The sequence below is a fragment of the Ptychodera flava genome, chromosome 12, assembly GCF_041260155.1.
Source record: "Ptychodera flava strain L36383 chromosome 12, AS_Pfla_20210202, whole genome shotgun sequence".
Taxonomy (NCBI): Eukaryota; Metazoa; Hemichordata; class Enteropneusta; family Ptychoderidae; genus Ptychodera; species Ptychodera flava.
Genome location: NC_091939.1, coordinates 22,990,177 through 23,007,447, shown reverse-complemented (window position 1 = coordinate 23,007,447; position 17,271 = coordinate 22,990,177). Strand labels below are relative to the sequence as shown.

The window sequence follows — 17,271 nt, the reverse complement described above, 5'->3', positions numbered from 1 at the left end:
ATTGACACACGTGGTGTTTTGTAGAATTTGAGAAATAGCGATGTTCACGGTGACTGGTTTGTGTCTATATAGCTGTACGCCTGCGACAATGGACACTGCCGCTTGAAATGCGGACAAATTTTATCAATGTTGCATGCATGGCTCTTTTTGCAGCTTGTACTCTGAGTCGTGAATATGTCTTTTAATATTCATTGTTACACTTACTAGTCGCCTACTTAGATGTATTTTCGTCGTTCTTGCATGCGGAATTTTCAAAAGAGACATCTAAAAAATTGCGAAATGTCTGGATGCATGGCCAGCTATCGCGATTGATAAGTCGGGCAAATAACAACATTTGCCTGTGTTATATTTTCATGCGTTCAACCAGCCTCGCAACGATTTTTATATGCATGGGCGATTGCTTCACCGGCACAGCGATCTAAATCTGCTGCACACGTGTCCAGGCGTGTCCAAGCGGCGGCCAAAGAACAGATTTACAGCAGACGTCTATACAATACATGTAAATTGCCCTGTGCTTAGCTGGTAGATTTATAACACCAGGAACATCAACGTCAAAGTCTCTGTGACGAAGAACCTGAAACTAGCAACGGTAAGGGCATCATTTAAATGTTGTAGTCTCCTTCTGTTCTGGGATTCGTAGAATGTACGTATATTTTCATGGCCAACAGCCGCGAAAATGCGAGATATGCACCATTTTCTTTCGATTGATGCGAGCCTTGTAAAATCTCGCTGTTGGTCACAGGTCAACTCAACTAAGCCTCGACATGCACACGTACACTTTTGCCATGTACTGTGAGTACACCTTCGTTCGCACTGTTCATCGAAGCCGCGGACGCTTATAATTTCACCGTTTATTCGGAACCGTATTTGGTTTGATCATTTTCGACTCTTGTCGCTCATGGGATTTCAGGATCAGTGGCAGAACCAACTCGCAATTCAAACACAAATAAAGGAATGAATACTGATGTACTGCGAACTTTGAGAAAGCAATCTTTTCTAACAGACAAGCCGTTATATAATAGCACTGGACGCCTTTTGAAAAGATACGCAGTTCAGCCTTTATAATATTCGTTTTGCATTTACCATCCCCAACGGAACCACAGTACTGGGCAGTTTTTCGAGGGACACTATGTCGCAATCAATATGGCAAGGGAAAGAAATAACTCTGTTCAAAACCATTCCACATGGCCACAGGTGAATGACTCAGTGAAAATCACACCTGCTCCTCCGAATATAGCAATGGCAACATGTACGTGTACGTCGACGTCGCTGACGGCGATTGTAGGTTTGTTAAGCAATAAAGCACGACCTGCGACGGTATACCACGAGATTTTGACCAGTTTACGACATATATGCACGAGCGATAGCGAGTGAAATGTGGAGTGACCTGGTCAAAACCGATTGGTATACTGTCGCTGGGTGTGATTTATTGCTATTATATCATAACAGTATAACACGGATTTTTGTTCACAAGCTGAGAGCTCGCGCGTATGCCATCCATGTTATCGCCAATATACCACGCTTCTTTTCGCGTCTCGATCAATCAGATCGCTATATTTGCGCCATCAATACACTGGTATGATATTATACTAAATATAGAATAGAGTGCGAACTTCAACAACAAATCCAAAACGGTGTTTGCTCTGTGACGTGTTATGCATGCTCTGCTGAACAGACGGGTTTGGGACCCAAAAAACCTGGCCATTTTTACGGCTTGCCTAAAATACATAAAAAGGACAACCTTCTCCGACCAATAGTTCCCAAATGCCAATCTCTCACTAACCCTCTGTCTATGGACGTCGATAATTACCTCCAACCCATTGTTCAATCACCCCCTTCCTATGTCAAGGACACTAATCACCATTTACAAGATATCAATCAGATCAATATCCCTGATAACGCCCTCCTGGTCACCCTTGATGTTCAATCCCTCTATAACATTCCACATGACTTTGGTATCAACTCTGTCAGAGAATTTCTTATAATACACAACGTCGATAATTCAGATCTACTAATTGAAATGCTCCAATTCATCCTTGAACACAACTTCTTCACTTTCCAAGGTAGTTCTACCTTCAAAAGCATGGGACGGCCATGGGTTCTAAAGTAGTCCCGTCATATGCTAACCACACGATGGGTAAAATTGAAAATACTATCCTTAATAACACACCCCTTCAGCCCACACGATGGCGTAGATTTATTGACGACGTCCGCTTTATCTGGATCCATGCCTCTCCGCTGTCCTGAAATTCCACCAGCACTGCAATAAAGTACACCCAACCATGAGAATTCACCATGGAACATAGCTCAAAACACATTCCTTTCCTAGACACTGATATGTCGATACAAAAAAAAACTCCATTCATACTTCGATCTATGGTAAACCCACAGATCAACATCCCTATCTCTGCCCAACATCCTGCCATCCTAAACACACTTTCAATTCAATCATTTGGAGTCAAACTCTCCGCTATCGACGTATCTGTTCAGACACTTCAACTTATGACAAAACAACCAAAGAAATGACTCATCATTTTTCAAAACGAGGCTACAAATCCCAAACAACCAAAACTTGCATTGAAAAAGCCAGAAACATAGAAAGAAACGACTTACTTACCACCAAACCCACTGATAAGCCCCAAACCACCTTCAACGCTACTTTTCCTAAGATTTCTAACATTATTCGCAGACACTGGGGTATTATTTCCGACGACACAGAAATAAACAAAGCCATTTCGGAAATACCGATCACAGCCTTCAGACAACCTCCAAATCTAAGAAAAATTCTCGTGAGAGCATATCTCAAAAAACAACCACATCAACCCACAACAGGTGAAACTAAGCGCTACGGTAACGGCAACTGCGACCAATGCCAATTCATTACAGAAACAAACACAATTCCAGCTCCACTACGGGTAAAACCCATAACATCATCGGTAAAATCTCATGCAACACCCGGAACCTCATTTACATTATTACTTGCCAAAAATGTTCAAAACAATATATTTGGGAAACGATAGGGAACTTAAGAGACGAATTTACGAACACATATACACAATCCGCAGTCGTAAACCCACCCCTGTCTCAGATCATTTCAATCAACTCGACCACAGTCCATCTCACTTCCAGGCTACTGGTCTACACAAAGTACACACCATGAATACCCGCAAAAGAAGACTATGTGAACAAAATTACATTATGGAAATTGACACACTCACAACAAAGGACATTAAAGGTACACCGTCATCGTAAATTTGCATATTCCATATATGGTAAAGGGGCGGGGCTTAGCGTTCGTACTGTCGACTGATTGTTGTCAAGGACGCGCCATTTTCTTCACTGCGAAGTTTAAATGTTTTCGTCGATACGATGGACCATGAACGTGGAGCCGGTACGATCAAGTAAATGAAGGGGTAACGCTGTGTGACCCAACTGTCGCAGAAACCCAGTAGCTGCAAGGGAGCTGTCCGTCCTCCATATTTGATAATAAAGGTAATGCAGACGACTATGCTAAGTATGCCATGGCTTGTCGTGTGGAGCGCCCTTTTTAAAAAGCGGCCACCCGCGTAAAGTCTGTGACTGGCTATTAAAAACAGGTGACCGAATACCTTTAACCAATGAGAAGGGTAAAGCTACTTTCCCGCGTTTCCAACTCTTCCATTTGGACTATTTCTTTCCATCTAAGGAGTCCCTCCGCCTTGAACTTGTTCATTCCGACCCTCCACTTCAGTTGTACCTTTGCTTCACCCACATTTGCTGTTTCAAACAGTTTACTGATCTTTTATTATTTGGTAATAGCGCTTTTCAGTGTTGTTAAATCCCAACTAGTTTTTAATTTCGTTTTATACTACTGTAGTTTTGTTTTTTCGCTCTCTGTATAGTTCCAGTTTTCATAAGTACTGTAATTTTCATTTGATTTAGATTCAATCCTCATTTTACCTTTTACCAGCCCGGTTTTTACTTTTGTATGTGCTCACTTTTATTATCAGCTTTTACCCTGAAGAAGGCAACTTGTGTCGCCGAAACGTTGGCATATTTTGAATAAAGATCATTGGAAGACAAAGAGTACTGGCTGAACTGCCTCCTTTATAAACTTATTTAAGTTTTCGTTTGAAAGTTTCCAATTGGTTGGTTGACCTTCTGATGCCAAGTGGCCGAGTGAGTTCTGCCTCGTGTGGGGGCTTATAAAAGCTTTCCTTACTCTAAGGACTTAGTTTTTTGAAAATCGATTTTTTCCCAGGCTGACGCCCATTTTGAAATCCAAATATCGACAAATGTTTGTTAGGTTGTTTCTCTGGTACAAAAAAAGTTTGCATGGTGGCCCCTGATTTTTATTCTTACTTTGGGAAGAGTGTGGTCGCTGTTTCCTTAAGGAAGTTTGAGAATAACTCTTTCAGATGCGAGGCGCGTACTACTTAAGTGTAAAACGAGCATGTAAATCAATCTGTAACATTACTGTCTGTTTTCACCCATATTTGCAGATTGTGTGAATTCAGTCGGACCTTATGATGAAAGTCCTACCTGCCTCAAAGCGTTGCCTTTTCATTCTATTAACGATGACGGTGGCGGGCTACCTAGTTGTCACCTGCACGAAGTCACTTCACCAAACTCCCCTCACCGATGTTCAAGTTGAACACAACTCTACGATCACGAGGAATTTACATCAACAACAACTCTGGTAAGACATTCTACGCGTAATCGCACGCAGGCGACGTTCAAAGACACATTTTAAGGTAGAACACGCCTCGGGGACAGATATTTTGGACTCTCAAACTTTTACAATTAATTTCTGATTTACCACTTGTGGGGGTTCATTTTAAAGCTCTTGTTGTAAGAAAACTTTTGACTGCCTCAGTTTTTCGAAAATCGAAAACTTAATTTTTCTCCATAGAGTTAACACGGAGATGGCGGCCATTTTTGATCTCAGATATCGGTGAATCATGGGTAATTTATTTCTCTAGTACAAAAGTTGCATGATGACCCCAATTTCTTCGTGATTTTGAAAGAGGGTAGTTGAAAGATTCCTTGTGCAAAGTTTGAGCAAAAGTTGAAGTCTTTCATTTTCGAGGCGCATACCACCTTTAAGGCAAGGTGGGCTCGGGACGGAGGCCCAAGAGTGCAACGTGGTTCAATTAATTGATCCTTGTGCACTGAATTTCTTTGGCGCCCTTTTTACCTAAATTGACAAGTCCCCCCCCCCCCAGCCATTCTTACCTGTTAGGCGACAAAATTGTAAGTTTCCTGTAACTTGACTTATCCTGCTTGAAACCATCCGAGCCTTAACTTTTTTGTAATAGCATTATTTTCAATTACCAGTGATTTTGTTTTTATATCGGTCGCACTCCATTAACGATGAAAAATCGACCTACTGTATTTTCTGAAGGCACGGTAATGGAGACACTGCTTTTTGGCCTTCGGTTAAATTCCGAAAACGAAACAAAACAAACCAAGAACAGATCTCAAAATAACTACTTTCAAAGCATTTTATATCAGAAAAACAAATCATTGGCACAAATACTTGCTTGCATAAAAGGGTAGTCAAAGCTCGCCTAAAATACCAACTCCATATCTGTTCAAATAGGCGCTAGGCCGAAGCGTTTAGATATATGAATATTAAAGGGACAAAGTCGGCCATTTTTTCATGAATTTTGTATGATACGAGATACTACTTATATTGTTTGACATGTTGAAAGATACTGAATGAATGGGTGACCATGCAAATATTCGATAAACGAAACCATCGCAAAAATGAATTAATGGTCATGACCATTAATTCATTTCGCGATGGTTTCGTTTATCGTGTTTAAAACCAGGGTCGAATATATGCATTCATTCAGTATCTTTTGACATGTCAAACAATATCTCGCATCAAACAAAATTCCTGAAAAATGGCTGACTTTGTCCCTCGAAATATACTATACCTTGGGATAAAAAGATTTAATGTACTTCTTAATCCTTCTGATGTAACTTTACTCGTCGTCTTCATGGTTTTCATTTATCTATGAAGGGAATTAGAGCCGTCGGGTGGTCAGAACTCGAGTTTTCAAGGGAACTGCACACCGGTCAGACAGATTGTGTTCATCAAGACCCACAAAACGGCAAGCAGCACCACAAATACCATGATACAACACTACGGTTTGAAACACGGACTGGTGTTCGCGCTGCCCAAGAACACCCAGCTATTCGATGTGAACCGGATGTTCTCGCGCGCCATGATGTTGCAGCCCACGGCGCCTCCGGATAAAGGCGGCGTCTTCAACATCTTGGCCAACCACCTGCGGTACAACAGGCCGGAGCTCCAGAGGGCCGTGCCGGGCGCCCGCTACATCACGATCCTGCGCCACCCGGTGTCTAAATTTGAGTCAACTTTCGGTTATTACCGTGCCGCAGAGCATTTCAATCTTACCGATTATCGGAATCCGCTGGAAACCTTCATGGAGTCCCCTGACATATTGATGGAACAGCACAGCTTTGGTATGAAGAATCAACTGAGAAACGGCATGATGTTCACTCTTGGATTCGATCACAAATTTGACGATGACGTATTAGCTATCGACCGATACATTACAAAGCTAGACATCGAACTAGATTTAGTTTTATTAACAGAATATTACGACGAATCCCTACTTCTCCTGAAGAAGTTGCTTTGTTGGGACTTTGAAGATATCCTTTACATTCCGAAGGGCTACAGAAGTCAAAATAGACGCTACAACGTTTCTGTTGGCCTGGCGAAGAAAATTCTAGATTGGAACCTTGCCGATCATCGACTCTACGACCACTTCAATCAGACATTTTGGAGTAAAGTCGCGGAATACGGCCCGGAATTCGAGAGAGACCTGGCCGAATTTCGAACACGGCAGGAGAATTTTTACCAAAGTTGTGTAGCTGAAGACAAAGTGAAGATGCTTCAGAACAGGGTGGACGGCCTCGTCATGAGACATGACGCCCCGGTTGAATGTGAACTTGGGTTCTTCTCAGTCATCGAGTTTTACCGAATGTTGAAACGTGAATACATGGGCATCAGGGAGGTGCCGAATAAATACACAATCCACTCGCCCAAAAAATAAGACTAAAGATAGAGGGGAGGATGACATCGACGATCGCGCCTTTACAACACACGCTGGCGCCAGTCTTTAGATCAAGGCCTGGTCAACAAAGCTGGCGCCAGTTGTCATTGCGACCATCAGGGGAAAAACGCATGCACCAAACTCTCCTACAGCGTAACGATTCTGCTTTGATGTGGAGAGTTCAAAAGACGGATCTCGACAGACGGAAGGAGATAAACCTTCGAAATCGATATTTTAATCGCAGATGATATAAGAGACCTTAATCACTACATGAAGGTTGACACCTCTCTCTCTTACAGAGCTAAGTGTCCTTACTTTCTGGATTTCGTAGAAGATGAAAAGGTTCCGCGAAACATACTTCCTGAAATATGAATGTCTGTTTTGACAAATCCAATTGGTTGATTTTTTGCGACGAATGCATTGTTCATCGAGAGTGACCAAGAAGTGAATGATCAGTAGCTACATAAATCTCCATATTTTTTCTCGACATTTTGTATTATGTATATCGACATTTTCTTGCATTTAAAAATTTAAAAATAATTCTTAAACTTGTTAGTACAGCTCGAGTATGAATATGCGGCATCGTAATATTGACATTTGAATATACGACTGGACTGAAATGCAACTGCCAGCAATTTAAGTGTACATAACACTTATGCCGATTGTGTTGATAAGCTGAATACTGAATATTTCAACATGATAGGGTCGGAGTTGATAAAAAAGAGCAAAATTACTGTAAAACAATGATATCAAACTTTTAGTTTGATAATGTTGGCTTGATGAATGTTTGGCCGTATAATAGTAGGGGAACTTTAAAAAATTTGACCATGTTAGTAGAGGGGTAGGATTTCAAATTTTTGAGGGTATCGCGATCCCTCCAGCCCCCCCCCCCCGCAGTGTTTGTGAATGCAGCCTACGGAGAGTATGATGTACTTGAGTACCCACGCAAAGCGCGGTAATACTTGAGAGTAACGCGATGACGTAAGTGTGAAAGTATACAACTCTCAACCAAGGCTTCAAGATGTGAGGCGGCAATTTTCACTGAAAAATGTGTAACCAGATTTTTTTTTTTAATTTTCACGCTCGCAATCAGAGAAAACGTGTAAAGTGTCACGGATGAGTAGAGACGACACTTCTGCAGTGGAAATTTGGTGTTAATGCAAGACTTGATGCGCTGTGTAGATTCAAGTATAGTATCAAAGGAAAGGAACATTTTGTACCTCCTTGGGCCTGATAACATACGTATAGGCCTACGGGCGATAAAATTTCCGTTTTCATAGCCGATATCGTCGCTGCAAATCCACTGATTTCATAGACAAACTTGTAACTGCTAGAATACCCTACTAAAATTCGTAAATTGTGTATTAAGTATATTGCTTTCTAGCATAAAAATTACCCGAAGCAATTACTTAGTCCTGAATACCTCACACGTACCTCAAAAAATTACCAGGATGTGAGGTCATGTACAGGTCAGTAAAACCATGTTCACGACTGCACTCATGTGACCAATGATGTGAAAAATACGCCTCAGTAAAATAAATAAATAAATAAATACACAGTCAACAGAGTAATGTGGTTGGCATTTCGCTGCACTTCATCAGTTTATTATTTCAATGATAGTAAACAGACTGAAATAGATAACACGTTTTCTATTACTGTCATATCGACTTGAGTATGAGCTTTTCTAAAAAAGATGTCACAGTGTAATCGGTAGTTTTTGATCTGTTTACAAACTCTTTTCTTGTTGCTCTCCCGATATCACCCAGAAACGAACTGCTTACATTTTGTAAAGAATGCCTATATGTGCGCTGGTCCGGTGTTATTGTTGAAAATGGAATTCTACCCTTACTAGAATTCAGTCAACAATCACTCTGAATACCACTGTACAAAACGCGTTGCTTTTACAGCTGGTACCTTTTCAATGCAATACAGGGAGAAGAATAAGAGATGTACACGGAAAATAAATGGCGACACAATGAGTATTTGTGGCAGGTTTAAGTCTTTCTTTAAGTCTTTTTAAGGCTTTCACTATCGAGGCGTGTACTACCTTAAATGACGGTCTGATCCCTCCATAAAAGACAGACACTGTATTTAAATTTGTAGTTGACCATTCTTTTTTGGGAGGAGACGAAGCTATACTGAGTTTCCAGACAAAAAAAATCTAATGCAGATAGTAGCAAACTTTACAGCTAAAAACGAGGTCATACGGACAAATAGTTCTGGGACAGTTTCCTCCATATTTTGCACCGGATGTGGTCCCGGTTACCCAGACTGCACTACGGGGCTCTCATCCGGTCGCCCCTACCGGATGAGAACCCCGGAGCGCAGTCTGGGTAACCGAGATAACATCGGACGCTACACTCTAACTAGTATATCCATGGGTGGATGGGAAACGTCGGGCAGAGAATTTCATTATCCTGGATTAAGACCCAAATCTTGCACCTGTTGTGATCTTCTATTATTTGTTTCTCGGGACGAAATAAAAGTGGCGATTTTTGATGAAAATATTCTCGATCTGCGCCCCTTTTTGTCAGATTTCTACATCAGTGTGTATAGAGAATTGTTCAAAGCATTTTATACAAGAACTGCAACGAACAAAAATCAGACCTACAATCTTTGATGTCCTTGCGGAGTATTTATTGAAAGTTTAAGTTAGTAAGGCAAGGTTAAAATACAATGTTACTGCAGTGAAATTTAACAAATCGTTCAAGGTGAGATGAATCTAATTTCACCCTGTTCTTCCCATTTTCTTGTTTAGAGTTCTGACTTTACCATAGAAGACAATGGCATTGGCTCAAAGCATGATAAAGAAAAAGTTAGAGGTGTTGTCTCCCATACTGAAGATACAAAGCAAACTGTTTTGAACTTGACATGGGCCCTAATAAATGAGGTTTTTGTTTTTGTTGTTGTGACTGCTATACTTCCTATACGCATAAATAGTGCTTACAGGTCGAGTAACGGATTTGCAAAGTTTCAATCAATTTAGAAAGAAGAGGTTGACTGTAGATCGAGGCTTGTTAAAGTAGCAGTCCAATGACAGTCTACTAATATAGAAACAGCGACGTAAAAGTGCCATTGACCAAGTTTTAGCAACATATATTCTGCCCAGTGAAAATATCCCGGATGTCGATCATTTCAGGTAACGTTACTCGCTATTCAAATTGTTCACAGGTTACATCAACAGACTGCCATGGCAGATTTAGGTCAAAAATTCACCGTACTCACTTTTGGCGACTTTGTCTGTTGTTAAAAGAAGTTACAAAAGTAGGGAATTTTATCTCCTGCAAACGTTCATACAGCGCCACCTGTGGCAGGGGTCAAGAGGTCATCGTGTAGGCTTGTCCTATCCTCTTTTGCCCTGAGACGGTCCTCCAGGCAAGATCAAGACTGCCATTTCGGCAGCTGTACCTCAGACTGTTAATGGTCACCCATTTTGTGGCCCACTTTATGTATTTTACAGTTATGAACATGTTAATCATTGTAAGGAAATTTGTTTGTGTGTCAGTTTATTGGTCACCAATTTTGTGGCCTAATTGATGTATCTCATATGGGGGCCCGTTCTAGTCAAAATTATGTTTTATTAATTTTAGTATGTTAGAATTAATTTTATGTCGGGTCGGGCTTCGCTCTATGGGCAATCACATACACGATCCCTCAGACAGGAGACACTACAAAAGTTTTGGTGATCAGTTTATTGATTTCCATTTTCACAGATCACGGTTCGAGCGCCTGAATAATACCACTCCGGTCGGGAGCCGCCATATTGATTTAAGAAAGCGTGCGCAAAGGACTGTGGGATCGGCCGAAAATAATTCGAGCAAACACATATAATTAATTCGAGCAAACACATAAAATTAATTCGAGCGAACACACATAATTACTTCGACCGAACACAAAATTAATTCAAGACACTAGTAGAAATTAATTCTAGCACACATTCAATTAATTGCAGCACGTGAAAACATTTTGAACCCAAAATCAATTGAAGGAATTAATATATTAAATCTAGACTACATAAAATTAATTCCGGCACATAAAAAACATATAAATGATTTGAAATGTTAGCAAAATTAATTCTAGACTACATAAAATTAATTACAGCAAAGATAAGCAGAAATAATTAATTGGAACACATAAAATTAATTCGGCATGACTACACAAAATTAATTAAAGCATATAAAAATTAATTAAAAGAAACATACAATTAATTCGAGGTGCTAGTAAATTAATTCCAGTCTACATAAAATTAATTCTAACATACTAAAATTAATAAAACATAATTTTGACTAGAACGGGCCCCCATATATCTCACCTTTACAACTTTAATTTTATCACATGTATAAGTAGGTTAGTTATTGTAAGGTCATGCGTTTTGTACTATGTTTGTTTGTCATCAATTTCTGGCCTGTTTGATGTATTTTACAGTTACAGTTTTTCATTAAATGGTTGTCGTGATGGGGTTTTATGATCAAGGTTCTTGTCTGACTTATATACAGAACTGCGAACGACACCAGTTCATGCTGAGAACACAAGCTTTATTACTGAACACGCCGTGAGATAGAAAAGGCGCCAACCGGAACACAACTGTAGCAATTACATGTAAAGGCACCAAAGCGCATGCACCGAATGTAATAGAACACCAAAGGATAAACATTTTTTTGGCGGGAGATTATAGTCCACAGTCATTGGACGAAAGTTACCGAAGAGTCTGATTGGTAGAAGGATAACACATAGGCTCTGCTTAGTCCTATTAATAATGTTCAAATGATGTGTCATTTGTTCTCCGACATTCTCCCGGCGACGAAAGATAATCTTGAACACTTTCAATATGAATTATCAATAAATGATTCGTTTGAACAAAAAAAACTCAGAAATTTCAAAGAGTTAATTGACTCAACAGTTACAACAATTTTATGAAAGTTCGGATATTCTCATCCTGGCTGCAATGGCTGCATCTCTGGACGGTCTCCCCGACTCGGGCGGGTCATTGGTTTTCTCAGCAGAAATTTCTTGCCGATGGATGTCTTCCCGCTCGTTCACATCTTTGTCTTCAGATGATGATAATTCTTGAGAGGCTACCTCAAGAGGGTATAACTTGTGTATAGGGCGGTTGGTGTGTCCCCTGGCGGTGGAGATTTCAGCTGATCGCACCAACTTGTCACGTCCATAAACAAGTCTCTTCACAGTCCCGAGCTGCCATTTCATCCTACGATCGATATCACTATGGATCAGTACCACATCTCCCACTTTAATTACATTGTGCTTGTTTCCGGAACCGGAGTGACGTTCTCTCAAAGCTGTCAAATACTCGGTTGACCACCGCTTCCAGAACTGTTGTTGGAGATTTGACAAATGTGCGTAACGTCTGTTAACATCATTGTGGTTTCCAAAAGTCGGGTCTTCGATTTCTTCATCGGAGACTGTGATGTATGGTAGTGAGGTTAAGCTTCTACCATGTAACAGGTGATTTGGGGTCAGGCTAACGTCATCGTCCGCACTGGATGAAACGAAGGTGAGTGGGCGATCATTTAATACAGTCTCAATTTCGGTGACGACGGTAGCAAGCTCATCATACGTGATGAATGATCGACCGAGAACCTTTTAATCGCATTCTTCGTGAGACTTATGAGCCGCTCCCAAAAGCCGCCAAACCACGGCGCACGTTTGGGTATGAAAGTCCATTTCACTCGCTGAGATGAGAGATAATCTCGAACATCAGGCGTGTCGAGCAAGGAGCGTATCTCCTCGGCTCCAGAGATGTACGTCGAGGCGTTGTCGGATAACATTCGGCTAGGCAGGGATCGTCTTGCAGCAAAACGGCGAAACGCAAGTAGAAATGTTTTAGTCGTCAAATCCGGTACCAATTCCAAGTGTATGGCCCGTGTAACCGCACAGGTAAACAGGCACACGTATGCCTTGGTGAGGAGAGCCCCCGTGAAGTCGACCCCCGTCACACTGAATGGAGGGGTGATGTTCACGCGATATGCAGGCAGCGGAGCTTGGACTGGGTTAGTGTACGGCTTTCCTTCAACTTTCAGACAGGTAACACAGTTGTGAAGAATCTTGCTAACGATACGTCGTATTTTCGGTATCCAGTACTGTTGACGAATTTGTGTTACAGTCGACTGGACTCCTCCATGGAATACGCGTTCGTGTGCTTTCAGAACGACCAGTTTAGTGAATTCATGGTGAGGAGGCAGCAACGCTGGAAATTTCGTGACATAGTCCAATGCTGCATTGTGTACACGGCTGCCACATCGAAGTGTGCCCTCGTTATCGAGAAATAGGTTAAGTTGTTGAACCAACGGTCCGAACCTCTTCACATTCATCCTCATGGAATGAATAGTGTCTGTATATATCTCAGATTGTACGTCTTTAATCCAGATCTGTTCAGCATGTCGTATCTCGTCCGGTGAGACTGCTCCTGACGGCGTGTCTCTCTTTCGCTGCAGTCGAGATTTGAAACGAAATACATACGAAGTAACGCGGAATAGTTTGTCTAACGAGCTGAAACGAGTAATGTCCACCGCGTATTGTATGCCAACGTCAATTGCGGGGTCGATTTCCGTATTTGATGAGCCGATGTTCTCAGTGGATCGGCGAGAAAGATCCTCAACGTGTTGCATTTTATTGGCAACCTCAGCATCGATTTGTGTGTGAGGCTCGATCATGAAGTCGTCCGTTGTAGCGATATGGTGTACTGCGCTATCAAACAGTTCACAGATTGGCCAGTCTCCATTTTCTTTCAACCAAGTAGGGCCGTTCCACCATAGAGTAGAATTGGCTAGTTGATCAGAGGTAATGCCTCGAGTTAACAAATCAGCTGGGTTGTCAGCGGAGGGGCAATATTTGTAGATGTGACGAAAACCATTGATCTCTCTGACGCGATTGCTTACGAAGATCGGCAGCTTCTTGACACTGTTGATCCAATACAACGCAATTTGACTGTCCGACCAGAGATACCGCTGTGTAATGTTTATCTTGCCGGAGAGAGCGTTTATTACGAATTTGCTGAGTCGAGTGCCAATCAGGGCGGCCATCAGTTCTAACCGAGGCAGTGACAAATCGGACGTTGGAGCGACGCGTGCCTTGGCCATAACGATAGAAGTTTCACTTGAACTGCGGAGATAAACTACAGCTCCGTAGGCGGTAGTGCTGGCGTCAGCGAAAACATGAACTTCGCAGTCGTCGTTATCCTTTTATTCCCTGAGAAGTATTGGCGGTTTATTGTCGTCTTGCGTGTAGCATTCAAGTCCGCTGCGATCTGTATCCATTGAGAGTTCAATTCAGCATCGAGCGGTTCGTCCCAAGGGAGCCCGCGTTTCCATAGTGACTGCACAAAGAGTTTAGCTCTGATGTGAACTGGAGCTACGAAGCCCAGTGGGTCGTACAGTGTAGCGGAGGAACTGAGAACATCTCGTTTCGTTATCAATTCATTTGGAATAGGCTCGCTATTATTTTCTGAGTAGGTCATCGTGTCGCTTTCTGGTTCCCAACGCAGGCCGAGTACTGGTACATCATGGGAGGGTTCGTAGATATCGTCCTGTTTTGCGAGTTCACATAGTCGTTCACTGTTGGACGTCCATGAGCGTAGCTTGAACCCACACGACTGCATGAGGTGGTTTGCGTCGTTGTAATATGACACGGCCTTCTCATCAGACTCTGCACCGTCTATCACATTGTCAACATAAATATTATGTTTGAGGTCATCAGCAGTCGGTATGGAGGCATTACTTTCCAAGTGGGTCTTGATTACAGCGTTGAGCATGAATGGGGAACAAGCCGCCCCAAACAGAACAGACTTGAATTGATAAACATCAAATGGACTTTCGGGATCACGAATGTCCGATAACCAAAGAAATTTGGTGTATTGACGCTCGTCTTCCTCTAGACGTATGTTTAAGAATGCCTTTTCAATGTCACTGACGAAAGCGATTCGGTTAGCGCGAAATCGTAGCAAAATGGCAGGTAAATCATTGATTAATGATGGCCCAGTTTGAAGACAGTCGTTTAGACTTACCGAGTCAGCATTTTGTTTGCTACTGCAGTCGTATACAATACGTATCGGAGTGGTAACTGAGTCCTTCTTGACAGCTCGATGCGGCAAATAATGTCCTTCAGTTTTGTTGTCATCTTGAATCTTCTCGACGAAGTCTCGGCGCAGTTGATCGGTGATGATATCGTCATATCTCTTCGTTAAGTCAGGGGCCAAACGGCGAACCATAGCGCGCGTGCGATTTTCAGTTGCCGCATAGTTTGAAGGCAGTGGCGGATGATCAGTTTTCCATGGTAAACGGGCAATGTATTTACCATTTTCAACACGTAGATGAGTGTCCCGATATGTTTCGAAGTCGGTATTTTCATCATTTTGCGAGTCTGCCTTCACTCCGATGAGCTCTAAATTCCACCAGTTTCGTATGTCATCGTCGGTGTGTGTTTCTACGTTCACGTGATGAATATTAATGTCAGAGTCCAATTTCCCACGCCTTTCCAGTAGGACCGGACAACAAGTAGCCGAACTTAGATGATATTGCAGTTGGACCTGCCCCGCGCACGATATGGTTTCCAACAAAGTTCCAATATTGATCAGCTCCGATGAGTACATCAATTTCCATAGTTTTAACATTGGAAACTGGGTGGGCAAGCTTTAATCCCCGTAGATGGTCTGAGTTGAGTATTTCTGCTGACACGTGGTTGAATAGGTTGGACGAAATCTCGGGAATTATCAGGGCGTTGACAGTACTGGTATGTCCATTCTGTTCGTGCAAAGTTACCATTGCACTTTTCATTGAATGAATTTGTTTCGAATTGTCCCCGAATGTTGACAGGCTAACGTTCTCATGAGTGTCCGATTTCAAGTTGAGTTTGTCAGCAAATCGCTGCGTGATAAAAGTTCTGTTGGACCCATCGTCAAACAGCACGGTAGCGTTGATAGGTTTCCTATCGCCGACCGACATAGGAATGACTGCCGTCTTGAGGAGAACCGATCCGTTGGGTGTAGATTTCCCCTTTGTGTCGTCTGTCTTCGCCAATGCCACATGAACTTCAGAAGTTCCCTTTTTCTCAGACGTTGTAGCTGATTTGGTGTCATGAAGGGTAGAGTGATGTTTACGCTTGCAGATCTTGCAAGTGTAACGAGACTTGCAATCGCTCACGCGATGCTTTCCAAGGCAATTGTAACAGAGACGATCGCGTTTGACAATGTCTAAGCGACGTTTCGGGTCGGTGACAACTTGGCAATCACTTGAGTAGTGATTTCCCTTACAAAACACGCATGTTTGATTCTCAAAGGCTTTGTTGTGCGCGTAGATGCGGCCCTAGTATGAAATGAAGCGGTCATATTAGGCTGTGTTGCTGTGTCCGCAACCGATAACTCATCGAGTGGAACTCCGGCTTGAATGGCGTCGATTTCCCGTAGGATGGCTTTGCGCAACTCTGGTAAAGTCCAAGCCTTGTTTCCGTGATCTCTTGCAATCTGTTTCCGAATATTGTTAGGTAGTTTATCTCGAATCATGGGAATGAGAAGTTCTCCATAAGCGTTCTCTTCTTTGCAAGTGATTGTAAACCGCGAATATGACTTTCTAATGTGTCATAAAACAATCGCAGACTGTTAATGTCACTCGTAGGTTGAGGAATCTGCCACAGTGCAGTCATGTGCGCATCGATGATCAAATGATTCTGTCCGTAGCGTTCGATGAGTAGCTCTAAAGCATGGTCGTAGTTGGAGTTTGTCAAGGCGAGACCGCTAATCGTACGGGCAGCTTCATCAGTTAAAACGCTGCGTAAGTATGTGAACTTTTGAATGTTCTCGAGGTTCTTATCATTATGGATGGACGATTTGAAAGTGTCGTAGAAACTCACCTACTCGAGTACGTTTCCTGAGAAAGTTTTCAGCTGTAGTTTCGGTAATGCGACCGTTTTCTTCGATGTGTCTTGAGTAGCGGTGTCGGAGTTCGCCGATGGGCCAGTCACATTGTTCGGTTTGTTGTTTTGATGAAATCAGTGATCTTGTCGTTTCTCTCGAATATCTCGGACATGTAGTCGCCGGATTCTTGGCTCGCAGCATCGTAGCTTGCTTCATCCGTATTATCTAAGATATCTTCTTCGATCTTGGTTAAAGATTCGTATTTCTGAGTTAGTTGAGTGTTCAATGCTCTGAGTATCCTGTGAGCTTCAGTCTTGTTCTCAGCTGCAGCGAACGTTG

General features: G+C 42.2%; 3 protein-coding genes across 3 annotated transcripts; 1 reads left to right on the top strand and 2 right to left on the bottom strand.

Annotated features, from left to right (window-relative positions):
- Window positions 1-305: 305 nt before the first annotated feature.
- On the top strand, window positions 306-8,634 carry LOC139145423 (galactosylceramide sulfotransferase-like). Its single transcript, XM_070716597.1, has 3 exons — window positions 306-589; window positions 4,482-4,678; window positions 6,008-8,634. Exons 2-3 carry the CDS (start codon window positions 4,506-4,508, stop codon window positions 7,065-7,067), a joined length of 1,233 nt encoding a protein of 410 aa, XP_070572698.1. The 5' UTR covers window positions 306-589; window positions 4,482-4,505; the 3' UTR covers window positions 7,068-8,634.
- A 3,344-nt stretch (window positions 8,635-11,978) lies between these two features.
- On the bottom strand, window positions 11,979-14,164 carry LOC139146195 (uncharacterized). The gene is made up of 2 exons (XM_070717603.1): window positions 12,720-14,164; window positions 11,979-12,564 (listed from the first exon to the last, which is right to left on the bottom strand). Exons 1-2 carry the CDS (start codon window positions 14,162-14,164, stop codon window positions 11,979-11,981), a joined length of 2,031 nt encoding a protein of 676 aa, XP_070573704.1.
- Window positions 14,165-14,199: 35 nt separating this feature from the next.
- On the bottom strand, window positions 14,200-15,291 carry LOC139146194 (uncharacterized). The gene has a single exon (XM_070717602.1). It carries the CDS (start codon window positions 15,289-15,291, stop codon window positions 14,200-14,202), a length of 1,092 nt encoding a protein of 363 aa, XP_070573703.1.
- Window positions 15,292-17,271: the final 1,980 nt, after the last annotated feature.

What these genes read in the sequence shown, in the direction of transcription:
- LOC139146194 (XM_070717602.1), bottom strand. Translation starts at nt 15,291, where the DNA reads ATGGTTCGCCGTTTGGCCCCTGACTTAACGAAGAGATATGACGATATC.
- LOC139146195 (XM_070717603.1), bottom strand. Translation starts at nt 14,164, where the DNA reads ATGGCCAAGGCACGCGTCGCTCCAACGTCCGATTTGTCACTGCCTCGG. An exon ending in ATACCCAAACGTGCGCCGTG is followed by an intron (nt 12,565 to 12,719) that starts GTTTGGCGGCTT and finishes CGTTTCATCCAG; the next exon opens with TGCGGACGATGACGTTAGCC.
- LOC139145423 (XM_070716597.1), top strand. Translation starts at nt 4,506, where the DNA reads ATGATGAAAGTCCTACCTGCCTCAAAGCGTTGCCTTTTCATTCTATTA. An exon ending in TTACATCAACAACAACTCTG is followed by an intron (nt 4,679 to 6,007) that starts GTAAGACATTCT and finishes TTATCTATGAAG; the next exon opens with GGAATTAGAGCCGTCGGGTG.